Source organism: Danio aesculapii, chromosome 17 (assembly GCF_903798145.1).
Source record: "Danio aesculapii chromosome 17, fDanAes4.1, whole genome shotgun sequence".
Classification (NCBI taxonomy): Eukaryota; Metazoa; Chordata; class Actinopteri; order Cypriniformes; family Danionidae; genus Danio; species Danio aesculapii.
Window position 1 is genome coordinate 25,631,077 of NC_079451.1, and position 15,792 is coordinate 25,646,868.

Here is a 15,792-nt window from a genome sequence, read left to right on the forward strand (position 1 = left end):
TAATGGCAACATCCACAGCCTAAGGTAGCAAAACATTTGTGCTGCCCATTACATTACAAACCACAGGAGAGGGCAACTTTTTCAGCAGGATAGCACTCCTTTTCATATTTCGGCCAGCCCAGTCACCAGACATGAACATTATTGAGCATGTCTGGGGTAAGATAAAGAAGGAGGCAATGAAGATGAATCCAAAAAAGCTTGGTGAACTCTGGGAGTCCTGCAAGAACTTTGCCATTCCAGATGACTTTATTAATAAGTTATTTGAGTCATTGCAGAGATGTATGGATGCATTCCTCCGAGCTCATGGGAGTCATCCACAATATTAATTCTTTTTCCACTGCACCATGACTTTATATTCTATACTTTACATTATTTCTGTTAAGGGACAATACTTTTTTCTAGGCAAAGTCAGACCTTACTGTCCTAATTAATTAAAAATCAAGGCATGATCATATTTTATTTTGGTAAAATAAGCTTAATATAGAGACCTTTGCCTTTCATATAAGCCACTTCTGATACCAAATGATCAACTAGAAGTCAAGAAATTATTTGTTGCTCCTAAAACCTGGATAGGCGACAAGACTTTTGTCAGGTAGTGTACATGCAACATGTTAAACAAGGATGTTGTAAAGTAAAGAGCTCCCAAAAATCTCACCACTGACCTCAAAATTGTAACAGTAGTATAAAGTGTGACATCTTCAAGATTACACTGATTTCCTTCATAATTTCATGCTCCATCTCAAGTGATGTGTTTTCTCTCTCCAGTGTCGTCAGTTGGTAGCGGTATGTGACGAGATTTTGACTGTCAGTCCATTGCCACTTCTTACACACACCGCACAGCTGGAGAGTGTCGACCTGGTCCCAGCCTCACCTGGAGATCACGTGGTAATTTTTTATAACTTAATTTCTTTATAAATCATTATTATTTCTACTTGTCATTTTCTCCACATTGGTGCAATACTGTGAAGTATGAATATCATGGTTTGGTGTGTAGTAATGTACCAATAACTCTTTGTATTTGGGAAGCAATGTATAGGCTAATAAATAGTAAACTTGAAGTTAGTTTTTTTCTGATTCTGATCTTTAATAATATAAAATATGGAAATGATTCATAATTCATCAACCATTTCGCAACTCATAAGTTATTTCTCATTGGCTTGATAAAGATAACATTAAAAATGGCCATTGGTCAACAGATGACTGATTGATATACATTTTCTGAAAAAAGAAAATGGACATAATCCATCATTTATTAGCCAAGTGTAATTTTCCTATCTGCTCACGAACTATAACATTAAAACCAGTATTGATCCACCAATAAACTATATATAGACAGATAAATGAAAATCTTCATATGCAGTTTTGAGCCTAACTAAAAATGAATCTAAAATAATTATGGAGATAATTCACTATTTATCAGCCAGTCATTTCTTTTCTCATTGTGCTGATAATGATCACATTAAAATAACTATTTATCAGCTGATACTGATATAGCTGCCGTTACATTGGAAGTGGTCAAATGTTCAGAACATTTTAGATTAGGACTGCACGATACTGGAAGAAATGACTTTTTTCATATTGTGATATGAAAATAAATAAACAAGAATACTCTATTTAGAAAGAATTCCTTATTTTATATTGATTGGAATGATTAAACTATATGATTTTCATTGGGCTTTAACAGTATTGTAGTATAGAAATTCAATAATCAATTGTAAAATAACTCTGGATAGTCTGTATTCTAGAGCATTAAACAATTAAACACAATTCATCTTCATTAAAGGGGCAAACTATATAATTTTTTCTTTGTCCAAATGGTTTAACATCTCTTGAAATCTTTCAGTCACACAGACCTTGAAAACACATCCAAAGAAAAGTCTTTCATATTATAATAGCTAAACTTTCCACCGACTCCACAAACTGCATGTTCTGAACTGTGTTTTCTGGTTAATTATAATTCCAATTTGACATCGCATATCCTGTGATGTGACTGTTGCAGATTCGCACATTGCGATATCCATGCTGAAACGATATGTTGTGCAGCCCTATTTTAGATCCTGTTTACACTTGTATTTAGTGTTTGCTACTTGTCATCTAATTGAGACTTAATGTTCAAATGGCTTTCTAGCTTCATAATTCATTTGGATATTTTAGTACTGTTTCATTGAGTCCTCCTTTTTACGAATGGAAAACATCTAACCATCGTTTTTTTTAAATATAAGACAGATGGAGATAAAACAAAGCCATCTTCATTCTCTCTCTCTTGTATCTCTCTCTCACTGTATCTCTTTTTCAAAACACACTTCAAACCAGACAGTCCTTGCACTGTGTATTATATTAATCTAATATGTTGCTAAGGGTGCAGCTATTTAAAGACAGTTTAATTATGTGAAGCTCTTCATTTCTCTGTGTTGAGCACAAACAATCAGCAACTCCACAAAGAGAAGCTCTTCAGTAAGGATTCTGTGGACTGATAAATTATTCAATTAAGACATTTAGAATTGGTTTAATTTTCCACTGGTTCATATAAGATGAGTTATACTCTGGTTTGTTTTTTAAGGCTCATGGCCTTTTTATAAGGCAAGTGATGGCAAACAACGAAAATGGGCTGAATTTAAACAAGCAAATTGAATTTAGTAATGTTCAACTTTTGCTGCTTGATAAATCCTTTAGAAGGATTAGATTTCCAACTTCCTGGTCAGACCCTGTGGTTTAACACTTAGAGACCTGTCAACTGGTTGCAAACAATTTATATGGGCTGAATTTAAATATTCATTCATTCATTCATTTTCTTTTCAGCTTAGTCCCTTTATTAATCTGGGGTCGCCACAGCGGAATGAACCGCCAACTTATCCACAGAATTTAAACAAATAAATTAAATTTTGTAATGTTAATGTAACTTAATTTGTTTGTTTGAATTCAGCCCATATAAATTGTTTAAAACCACTTACCAGAAAGAAATGTAGTAAATCCAATGAATTTTTTTTTTTATCCGGAATTGCCCTCTATACCCTCATTCACTATTTCTTACATTAGTCCACTAATAAAGTCCACTTGAGGGTTTGAATGAAAGGAGTAAGTAAATTCGAGCACTTGGTGCACCGGAAGGGATGCCGATTTGTTTATGTTTTGCTGCTTGATAAACCCTACGAAAGATTAGATTTTCATCTTACTGGTCAGACCCTGTGATAGTTATTTAACACTTTGAAAGCTGTCTATCAGTAATGAAACAAAGCATTTTGATTTCTTTCATGTATACAAATCTATATGAGTACTGTGAACTTACTTGATTTAAGTTGAAGCAATGAGGTATTTAATTAACTCATTACCTTCAACACTGTGTTCAAAATTCTCTCCAAATGAGTGGAATTGACTTTCAGTAAATTTTGAGTTAACTACACTCATTTCATTTGATAAAGTTGACTGTTGGGTTTTACAGTGCACCAATAGGATTGAGTTGTACATTCTTGTGATCAGATGTTTAGATTCTGTGATCAGATATATAAATTCATTCGCTGTGCAAACTCTCAGTGTATTGTGGGTCCATTATTATCTGTTGAATGTAAACCGGTTGTAGACCCATTATTGCACTGCACATTGTGCATTGTTGGGATTGATTCAGTGCACTTTATAATGTCCACTATGATTTCAGACACCACTAAATGGCTGATCCCTCAAAGACAATTTTGGACACAGCCTTGGATTGTTTGACATGTTTAAATCGAAGTTTGCACCTTTATGTTTTGTTTGTCCTCATATATTATGAATACACACTTGGCAACAGTTATGGTAAAAATAAGAGACTATTATTCAGTTTCTCTGCATTTACTCATTATATTGGGTATGAGTTTAAGTAAAGTGTTAATTTTATATATATTTTATAATGAAACCGATATTATTTTATTTGGAGTGGTCTAAGAAAAATTTTTCCCAATTAAAATGAGCTTTTTTTTTCTAAAATTGGCAGATGAACAAAATAACAAATGTTGTGATTGAAAATGACTGTAAGGTTATTTCAGCAAATATTAATTTCTGAACTCATCTGCTGGTAAAACTTAAAAAAAAAAATAATTTGTTATTTTGAACAATTTGATTACTTTAAATGACATAATTTTTATTATAAATTCTGAAGAAATGTCATCATTAGTTTGAAAAACAAAACAAGTGAATATTTTACTCAAACACGTTTTACTCAAAGACTTTAAATCATACATTCAAAGAAACTGAGAACTTGCAAGTGGTGTATAATTTTTTTCTGTAGCTGTTCATTTGCACAAAACATTCAAGGAAGTCCAATAACAGGATTTTACATTCTTAAGTGCACAATCCATAATTCATTGCCAGGGACAAAATAAAGCAAAAAACTTGTTATTCTTGCCAAGACATGTCTGTCTCTGTTTGTTTTCAAAAGAGCGATTGTGGGAAAACTCAAATGATCCATATTTTGATTTTCTAAGCTGCCATGCTTTGGAGAACACAAGAGTCAGGAAATATAATAACTGGACATGATTGATAATTATTGATCTGACAAATACTAATGGATCCAGTGGCCTGAGGTTAGATTATCCTGATTCATTGTCTCTAAAGCAGGAGGTCTTTGTACATTTTCATCAGAATCAATACAATTTATATCCAGCTCGAGCTGACATTTGATACTGCAGCCGATTCATTGACCAGCACCGGTTTGAACATGCTCCCTAATTTCCCCCTTTGAATTTTGATCCATATTTCCTGCTGACCTTGATGGCAGGAGGGCCGAGTATTAAAGTAGAAGCAGCAGGGTTCACGTACCAATTAGCAGCCCATATTCTCCGCTCGCTTATATTATCCAATATCAATTCCATTGATTCGTAGTTCAGCTGCGGTGTAAGATATTCATGGCTTGATATGCACATTATTTCTTTCACATAGGGAATTGAGATCACCACCACAGGATCCAGAAATCATTTTGTCACTGGAACACCAACTGAGGTATATTTCACACGTTTTGTCAAAATTCAAAGTAAAAGAATAATCAAAAGAATTCCTAATGTAATTTTTTAAGGAAAAAGTTTGGAAGTTTTTTTATTTACGGTTAGCTTACTTTTCCTCATGCACTCCAAGATGTGGTTGCCTTTTTACTGTAACAGAACATTAAAGATTGAAATGATGCATAAATGTATGTATAAAGGGTTATCTTTGGATAGTCAAAAAACAAAATGAGTACATGTGGCTCCATATGATACATTGAGGTTTTATGAAGCTGATATATTCATTTGTGGAAGAAGCTGATTGTCATTTATAACAGCATTACCTTTAATCTACATTATTTCTTGCACAGACGGATTGTCTCACTTCATAAGACATCACCTCATTGTATCACCAGGAGCCTCCAGCATTCATTTTGTTTTAGCTGTAAATGTTTAGAGGGGCCGCTGAAAATTAAAATTCTGTCGTTTGCTGACCCTCCACTTGTTTCGAACCAGTTTGACTTTCTTTCTACTGTAGAACAGAAAAGAAGATATTTCAAAGAATGTTGGAAACGGGTAACCATTGACTTCAATTAAATTTTTTTCCTACTTTGGATGCTTACCGGTTTCCTTCATTCGTAAAAAAAAAAATTTGGAACCACTTGAGGGTGAGTAAATAGTGAATAAAAACCATCTTTTTAAGGTGCAATTGGTGCAACCATTGACTTGCAATCTATTTTTAATGTTCCACTGGGAAAAAAAGTCACCTTGGATGACCTGAGGGTGAATAAAATATCAAAAAATTATTTTCAACTCGTCCGCTGAATTGTCTGCTGGGAGACACATGAGCGTGTGTTTGACATTAGCAATAAACAAAACTGTAAATGAGTTTACGCCACACATGTCACTCAGAACAGAGTGAGCGAAGATTGACTGCGTCTAAGCTCATTCAAAGGTATCTGGACTCCCTTTTAAACTGATATCTTGGGTTTACATTTATTGTCCATTTTTTTCTTTCATATAATGACCTGAGAGAATAAAATAAAAGAATGCTTTAAAGTAAAACTTTCTTCCTTGGTGTCGGAAAATGGGAAAGAGTATATAACATTTTTCATTCATTAACTGTCAGTCTGTCTTCACTACCCTTATTTGGTGGCGGTAGGATTTTTAAAAAGGTTTCTGAAAGAAGCATCATATCCTCACCTCACTAATTTGATCAAAAACAAAGTCAAAATAGTAATGTGATGGTCTATTTTGATAAAATATCTGTATTAGTTTTTATGTACACTTACCGGCCACTTTATTAGGTACAGCTTACTAGTACTAAGTTGGACTTACTTTTGCCTTCAGAAAGGCCTTAATCCTTTATGGCATAGATTCAACAAGCTACTGGAAATATTCCTCAGAGATTTTGGTCCATATTGACATGATAGTATTGCTGCATGATGCGAATTCCCCGTCATATTCAAAAACCAGTCTGATATGATTCGTGCTTTATAACATGACGTGTTATACTTCTGGAAGTAGCCATCAAAAGATGAGTACACTGTGGTCATGAGAGGATGGGCATGGTCAACAACAATAGTAAGGTACAGCCAGTAGCATTGACACAATGCTCAATTGGTACTAATGGGCCCAAAGTGTGCCTAGAAAATATCCCCCACATCATTACACCACCAGCCTGAACTGTTGATACAAGGCAGGATGGATCCATGCTTTCATGTTGTTGACACCAAATTCTGATTCTACCATCCGAATGTCGCAGCAGAAATCAAGACTCATCAGACCAGGCAAAGGTTTTTCTAATCTTCTGTTGTCCAATTTTGGTGAGCCTGTGCGAAATGTAACCTCAGTTTCCTGTTCTTAGCTGACAAGAGTGGCACCCGGTGCGGTCTTCTGCTGCTGTAGGCCATCTACCTCAACGTTCGAAGTGTTGTGCATTCTGAGATACTCTTCTTCATAACTCGGTTGTAACGAGTGGTTATTTGAGTTACTGTTGCTTTCTATCAGCTGGAACCAGTCTGGCCATTCTCCTCTAACCTCTGGCATCAACAAGGCATTTGCGCCCACAGAACTGCCGCTCACTGGATATTTTCTCTTTTTCAGACCATTCTCGGTAAACCCTAGAGATGGTTGTGCGTGAAAATCCCAGTAGATCAGCAGCTTCTGAAATAGTCATCAGCCTGTCTGGCACCAACAACTATGCCACGTTTAAAGTTACTTAAATTCTCGTTCGTCACTATTCTGATGCTCGGTTTAAACAGCAGCAGATCCTCTTGACCATGTCTACATGCCTAAATGCATTGAGTTGCTGCCACGTGATTGGCTGATTAGAAATTTGCGTTAACGAGCAGTTGGACAGGTTTACCTAAAAAATAGAGGCCGGTGAGTGCATATATTGCTGTGATGTGCTTCAGTGTCACATGACCCTTTATAGAAATCTTTCTGATTTGTTGCACAAGAAACATTCATTACTATTAATGGATTCCAGAATACTAAAAGTTCTAAAGGGCAGTATTTATAGAAAAAATGTAAATAATCGAAGTGACATTATAAATGTTTTTGAGCAATTGAAATAAAGAAATTAATCACCTGAATAAAAGTATCATGATGCTTTTTTAAATCTTACTGACCTCATCTTTTGCATTTCATCCAGGCCTAATGGTGTTGATATCTGCTTTTCCAGTTCGAATGGGCATTGATCTTTTACCTGTGGTGGTTCCTTCTAAACCATTGTACTCCTTTGCTATGCCTTTTTGGTACTGATGTACTCAGAACTGTGCATTAGTGTGCTCTTTCCTTTTACACAATCATAAATCTTGTCTTACAGTTTCCAGCAGAGATCTGTGAGAAGATTTTAGAGGGGGATGAAGTCATTCAGGTCAACGGACAGATAGTGGTAAGTGGTAACCATTCAATGCTAATGATGTTTTTTTGTTACGCTGGTTTATTTCAATAAAGGCTGCTGTAACTATAAAATTAGACAGGGGTGTAATGAAGCACAGTGAGACTGTTCATTTCACTGGATGACCCGATGCTGTATTTGAGCAGATGTCTTTTGTCCACTAAATTGGATCATCAATAGTTTGTGGTCTAGTGTCCTGTAATTACTGATTGGCTTTGTGAAATAAAACTGGATCTCTCGTTGAAGCAATGTAAATGATGTATCCATTTCCAGGTTGGCTGGAACAGGAAAAACCTTGTTAAAAAACTAGAAGAGAATCCAGATGGGGTCACTCTGGTTGTGAGGAGGCTTCCGGGATTTCTGAAACGTAAGGAGAGCCGAGCCAAGTCTGAGGTACTGGAGGCTTCTTCTTTTTTCTGTCATCATTGACTCTCCTTTTACTTGTTCAAAACATGTTTAACTTTCTTTCTTATGTTAAACACAGAAGTATCTTCCTTTGTATTTTTGAAGAATATTGGAAACCCCTAGCGATTGACATTCATAGTGGTTTTTTTTCATACTATGTATGTCAAGTCAAGTTGGTTTTACTTTCCTTTCAACAATATACTGTGCAGAACACAGTGAAACGAAACAATGTTCCTCCAGGACCAAGGAGCTACATCAAACAACAGAAATTTATAACATAACACAGGACTGTGCACTACTATACATAGATGTCAATGGCTACCAGTTTCCAGCCTTCTTCAAAATGTCTTCCTTTGTAGTCAGCAGAGAAAATGAACAGCTTTGGAACCTTTTGACTTTAAGATCGGTAGTTTCAGACATACTAAAATGGCTTTGTTTTAGAATATGTCAGCATAACACATGCTCAACAAGATTATCAAGTCTGATGTCTAGACCAGAAATTGTACACTCTTATTTTGCAAAGGAACCACATATAACAACTGAAAGTAGCTGTCAGTGGGGGGGGGGGGGGGGGGGGGAGATTATGAACAGTTTAAATTTGAATTATTATGACATTGTATGTGGCTGAAAGAGATGTTTTTTTAATTAATGTGTTAAAAAAGTAAATGTGTTACTACATGTAACTACATCATAATTTTGATAACAAAAAGTCAGATTTATGACATTAATCAAAAGTAATTCATGCTATGACTTAGAGTCTCATAATTATGTGTTTGTTATTTCACTGGTCATAACTACGCTTTACACAATCAGGATTTTCTTCTTAACAAATATGATCATCACCATGCAAAGGCTCCCATCCTAAAATGAAATAGCAATCTATATAGTTTCCTGAATTAAGACGCAGTTGATATTTTGTAAAATTAATATTATAAATAGGTCTAAAATAGGACTTGTTTTTTTTTTTTTTTTACTCTTTATACTCTTACTAGTAATAATACAAATTTTACATATACAGTGTTCAGCATATATGAGTACACCTCTCACAAATCTATCTTTTAAATTCATATTTTTAATAGGAAGCTATACAATATTATATTTTTGTGTAAACATTAGATTAGTCCATACTGAAGTAAAATCTGGAGCTTATCTAACAAAATAACTTATGATAACGGTCCAAAAATGAGTTCACCCAAATGTATATGTATATGAAAATATTAAATACAAATTTTAAAAAGAGGAAAAATCAGGAGAAGCAAAAAAATTGAACATTTGTTGAAATTTTGTAGTTTGTAATTTGTTTTCGCAATATTTTGCTTGAATTTAATTGTTTTATCTTTTAATTTCTAAATATGTTTGGTGACTAAAATATTATTTTAATAAATATATCTGTTTAATAAATCAGTTCTGTTTAAATGCACCAAAATATATTGCCTATATTCACTGAGAAATGGATAAAAAAATTCATTTTTAAAATGGAGTGTACTCAGTTATGCTGAGCACTGTATAAATTCATTTATTTTAATGTAATTTGCATGTATTTGTTTTGTAATAGCTTTTTACAATAATTTACAAATTGTTCATGTTATTTTTTTAAATTTCCCATATGCATATGAATTCACAAATTTTAGCAGTATGTATGAACAAAGCCAGAGTGTTTTGACCGAGTTAATAACCAGCTAGAGATGAACACATGAGTCTCATGTGAGGAGCTGCAAGCATTTTACACTGTTGGTTCTTTTAGCGGTTTCTTTTGCAACAAATTTATTGACGTCACATGTACATACGTCACACGAGGTTGTGTTTGTTTAACGAGCAATACACACATTTCCTCTTTGTGACACCACAGCGAATACTCTCTTATTTCACATCCACAATTACAATGAACAAATGAAAGAGATTAGAATTTGAAATCAGTGTATATTGAGGACATCATCATGACAACAGTTACCTCCTACACATCAGTCTCCTATGACTACAAAAATGTACAAAATTATATAAATATATGTGTGTGTGTTTCTGGTGTGTAGTGTGTAATAGCAGTCATGTGGCTTTTAAAATGATTGGATTTGACGTGACCCTGAGGGACTGAATCCTCAAGGATTTCTGACAAACACACACAAACACACCAACCTCAGGCTGATGAATTCAGACACAAGATGTTCCCACAAAACTTTGAGCTGTCATGAGCATTTTCTTATGCTTTTCTTTTCAGTTTTGTCTTTGCTTTCATTTGAAAGACTTTGAGTAATCTTAGTGTTAATTTGTGCTGTTTATGCTGTTTTATTTATGATTATGGTACCTTATATTATATTATAAAGAGGGGATCCAGAGTGTATTTTTAAGGCTTGGTTGTGTTTATAAGATGAAAAGCAATGTATGCTCCCGCATTATTTGTAGAAAATCACGTTTTTTTTTCATAAATCTTACTTTGATTAAATACTGCTACTCAGCTAACATGAAAACGACTGTCATATTTCCTAGTTCCTCCGAAAGGCCCGCCCTCAGGAGGCTCTCATTGGTCAGTAAACATAATGTGCTGTGATTTGCGGATGGGCTCCACGTCAACATGTCATTCCCCTACAAGCATGTCCTTTTGCGCTGTGTAAACACTGTCAGTCAGAGAAGCTGTTAGCAGCGTTAACTGCCTGAATCGGGCAGAAAAATGAAGTGCACACAGCTGAAACTCACACCTGCTTTCTAAAATAAAATCTGACCATTTTTTTTACATATATTTACATTTACATTTACATTTAGTCATTTAGCAGACGCTTTTATCCAAAGCGACTTACAAATGAGGACAAGGAAGCAATTTACACAACTATAAGAGCAGCAGTGAACAAGTGCTATAGACAAGTTTCAGGTGTGTAAAGTCTAAGAAGCAAAGCATTAGAATTTTTTTTTTTTTGAGAGAGTACAGTTAGTGGTGTAGCCAGAGAGGCAGTTACAGATTAGGAGGGAAAGTGGAGACTAAACAGTTGAGTTTTTAGTCGTTTCTTGAAGACAGCAAGTGACTCTGCTGTTCTGATGCAGTTAGGGAGTTCATTCCACCAACTGGGCAGATTGAATGCGATGAAAGAGAACATATATACGGAATAAGCAATTGTAAGTAATATAAAACGTTGACATGTCTTTTGAGAGTTTGTTATTTGAGATGTAGAATGCAGCAGGAAAGTGACCGCACAGAGAGACACTGCAGCGCTGGTAAAGATTGTGGGTGTTTACAGGGGTTTGACGGATAAATATGAATTTGAAGCTAAATTGTTAACGGTGCAAAACAGCATGTCCCACTGTTTACATCCTTGTTTACGTCCTCGCTACAACATACCATTAATGCTTGAAACTCAAAGGTTTGTTTAAAATAATCCTAAATTAGATATTAGTTTTTCTTTTCTTTTTTTAAACTTTCTTTTTTGTTTTTTAAACATGCAAACACAACGACTTACAAATTTAGTCCAACAAACATTCTCACAACAACTGACAATAGAGCATGCAATATACAGACAACACACACAGACGTATATTGATAATAGATTAATACAATAATATTTCAATAAAAATTAAAAAAAATTACAAAAACTAAATAAATAATAATAAAATCTAATAAATACAACAATAAATAAATAAATAAATATATAAAAAACTAAATACTGACCTTCTGTTTTAATCTAAATTAGTCTAATCATCTTCAATTGAATTATTTCCTGCAGAATTTATGTTTTTAATGTAATCCATGAAATGTTGCCAGATTTTCTAGAATTTGTCTTCTTTCTTTTTTTAGGGAGAATCTGATTTTCTCCAGTTTCAAATGTTTACTCCTTCATTAGATGTATATATGTAATATTAGTTTTTCATTGCCTAAAACCAGTTTATAACTATCACACTCTTAATTAAATTTAGAAACCATTAAAATGAAGTTGTTTTCATTTTTGTCGCCAGACTCTTGCTTCACAACCACAAACACAGACACAAACCTCATGAGAGGCACAACATACTTACCATGATGCTTCACAAGACATGAACATGTGCACATGAACTCATCACTGCCACACAAACACACACACACCTCCATCTCTCACCACAGTAAAACGCTGGAGTTGAGTCAGTATGTGTGGTGACACTGGGCTTTTCCAAACATGGATCTCTCATATTCTTCACTTTCAGAGAGAGGAGCCTGAGGAGGAAGAGGAGGAGAAAAACAGACACTCTCTTTTGGGGAGGGTGGCAGCTTCAGTCCGCTCTCTGTCCTTCAGGTGAGCTCAAACATGTTTCTGATCATCCATTCACAGGATTTTCAGCTCTCTAAAATGAAGCCTATGTTCATACACTGAGGAGAAGAAATGATCACATTTAAAGGTTTTACAAAACGGTAGGTTGAAATAGGATCGCTTTTTCCTGCTTCTCTCGAAGGCTTAGCACTGATTCTGTTTTCCATCTTTTTACTCTTTTACAGTAAAGCGTTCTGTGTATAAGAAGTGAAAGTCTCCATTTCTCTACATGTGTGTTTCATAAACTGAATTCTTGTTTCATAACTGTTTTCTGTGAGCTACAGTGAGGACATACGAGCTTTGCTCTATCTCAGGTCTGTGTGTAAGTGTGTTTGTGAGTGTGTGTGTGTGTGTGTGTGTACTGGTTTTGGTGGTTTGCAAGTTTTTTGTATAATGACATGGATATGACCTAGTTGTACTCTATTACAGTGGTTTATGCCTGATGTCCTTGTAATTCAAAACGTCTTTTGACATTCAAATTTTGCCACAGGTTTTCTGTGAGGGTTGGATTTAGGGCGAGGGGTGGTTTAAGGCTTTATATTTGGCGTTTGTTTAACTGTATAAAATACATTACACCTACAGTATGAAGAATCCCTGTAAATCACCAATACCAACATGGGTGCATACAGTATCGATGCACTGGATTAGAATGCACTGTAAAAAATGCTGGGTTCCACACCATTGATTTGTGTTGGGACAACATATAGGAATTAAGTTAACTTAGTTTTTACAAATATAAGTAGCTTGAACATAAAACAATTAAGTTGTTCCCAAAAATCTCAAGAATTCTGTAGTCTCAGCTCATTTTCACCTTTTTTTGTATAGCGCTTATACAATGTAGATTGTGTCAAAGCAGCTTCACATAAAAGGTCACAGTAAATAGGAACAGTGTAGTTCAGTTTGTAGTGTTTAAGTTCAGTTCAGTTTAGCTCAGTTCAGTGTTGTTTAATAATCACTACTGAGAGTCCAAACACTGAAGAGCAAATTTTAAATAAGTAGTTTTAACAAACAGTACATTTTTTGAGTGTGTGAGCTGTAGTGTGTTTGTTGTATGTTTGAGTCAGTTTTCATAGTATTAAAGCTGCTTTTGTATATCTAGCACTGCATATGGCAGCTTAGTCTTGTTGATTTCTGTTGTTATATGCTAGTAAATTGTGTATGCATGTGTGTATGTATGTATGTATATATGCATGTATGTATGTATTCATGTATGTATGTATGTATGTACAGTTGAAGTCAGAATTATTAGCCCCCCCCTGAATTATTAGCCCCCCTGTTTATTTTCCCCCCCAATTTCTGTTTAACAGAGATTTTTTTAACACATTTCTGAACATAACAGTTTTAATAACTCATTTCTAATAACTGATTTATTTTATCTTTGCCATGATGACAGTAAATAATATTTGACTAGATATTTTTCAAGACATTTCTATACAGCTTAAAGTGACATTTAAAGGCTTAAATAGGTTACTTAGGTTAACTAGGCAGGTTAGGGTAATACGGCAAGTATACATATATAAATACATGCATGCACAGGCAGTTGTGGCCTAATGGTTAGAGAGTTAGACTTGTGATTTCAGTTGGAGTTGTGATCTCTCCAAACCCCTAACTGTTCCCCGGATAGCCCAGTTAGTGTGTGTTCATGAGTGTGAGTTGCTTGGATAAAAGCATCTCCTAAATGCTTAAATGTAAATGTATTTCTGTACCACAGATCAGCGTCAGACAGCACACATCATTTCAGACGGGAGAAATCAGCTCTCACTACGGATCAAAGCTCCAATGAATATCAGTCAGGCACCTTAAAACGGCTTCAGCCAGGAACAGGTAAGAGTCGCTGCAGACTGGACAAAAAAAGTGTGCAGACTTTTACAATTCTGTCTATCTAAAGTAATAAACAATTTTACCACATAATGATAGTAAATGCAGTTTGTACAGCACTCATCACTTACACTGCCAGTCAACACTTTGGGTTTAGTCATTTGTTACAAGACTTCTTGGACCTTGGGCAAAAGTGACTTTAAAGAATTGTATAATATTACTAAGGTTTTTAATTTCAAATAAATGTTTTAATTGAACAAAAATGCATTAGTTTACACAAAAAATAATTAAACCGAACAAATGTTTTCAATATTGATGATAATAAATATTTTTTGATCAGAAATTTGCATATAAAAATGATTTCTTAAACATTATTTGACTATGTTTCTCTAGAAAATCAACAAACAAGGTTATAATAAATGAACTTAAATACTTTATAACTGAGAAGGAATTTACCTTTTTTATTTCATCCTAAATATAGGATGGTTGCACAAAGTTGAATTTTGCCGATATATTCAAACACATTTTGGCTGAGCTGATGCTGCTAGCTTTTCTTTTTTGTATGAGAAGTGTTCAATTACAGATTAATTTACATTTTTTATTTCCCATAAGTGTTAGCTTTTTGATTATAAAGAGCTTCTTGTGATTTTATGACAATTGATGCTTTCTTTCTAAACGGAACCAACCAACTAATAATATTTATTAGTGTAACACGGCAGCCCCTGAATAAATTATGCATATGGCAGTCACTATAACCCAGGAGGCTGCTTGGCAGAGATACTGTAAAGAAAAAAGGATTAATAGGGCGGAGACTGAATTAGCACTTGTATGATTAATGTCAGGGTCAATAAGTCAATCTTTTTTTCTTACAGTTGAAGTCAGAATTATTAGCCTTCCTGAATTATCAGCCCCCCTGTTTATTTTTTTCCCCAATTTCTGTTTAACGGAGAGAAGATTTTTTCGACACATTTCTAAACATAATAGTTTTAATAACTCATTTCTAATAATTGATTTATTTTATCTTTACCACGATGACAGTAAATAATATTGTACTAGATTTTTTTCAAGACACTTCTATACTGCTTCAAGTGACATTTAAAGGCTTAAGTAGGTTAATTAGGTTAACTAGGCAGGTTAGGGTAATTAGGCAAGTTATTGTATAACGATGGTTTGTTCTGTAGACTATCGAAAAAATAGTCTAAAGGGGCTGATAAAATTGACCTTAAAATGGGTTTTAAAAAATTAAAAACTGCTTTTATTCTAGCCGAAATAAAACAAAAATGACTTTCTCCTGAAAAAAAAATATTATCAGACATACTGTGAAAATTTCCTTGCTCTGTTAAACATCATTTGCCAAATATTTAAAAAAGAAAAAAATTCAACAGGGGGCTAATAAATCTGACTTCAACTGTATATTCTGTGCAATAAATCAAACAAAAATAGCATT

General features: G+C 34.3%; 1 protein-coding gene across 2 annotated transcripts in view; it reads left to right on the top strand.

Annotated features, from left to right (window-relative positions):
• Positions 1–15,792, top strand: part of cnksr1 (connector enhancer of kinase suppressor of Ras 1) — a 56,529-nt gene that overhangs the window by 25,910 nt on the left and 14,827 nt on the right. Inside the window, exons 6-11 of one of the 2 annotated variants that reach the window (XM_056476966.1) lie at positions 766–885; positions 4,912–4,971; positions 7,780–7,848; positions 8,128–8,247; positions 12,424–12,512; positions 14,239–14,351. In XM_056476966.1, the coding sequence (XP_056332941.1) occupies positions 766–885; positions 4,912–4,971; positions 7,780–7,848; positions 8,128–8,247; positions 12,424–12,512; positions 14,239–14,351 (571 nt within the window). The remainder of the gene's footprint in view (positions 1–765; positions 886–4,911; positions 4,972–7,779; positions 7,849–8,127; positions 8,248–12,423; positions 12,513–14,238; positions 14,352–15,792) is intronic. The other variant, XM_056476967.1, reaches the window with a different exon arrangement.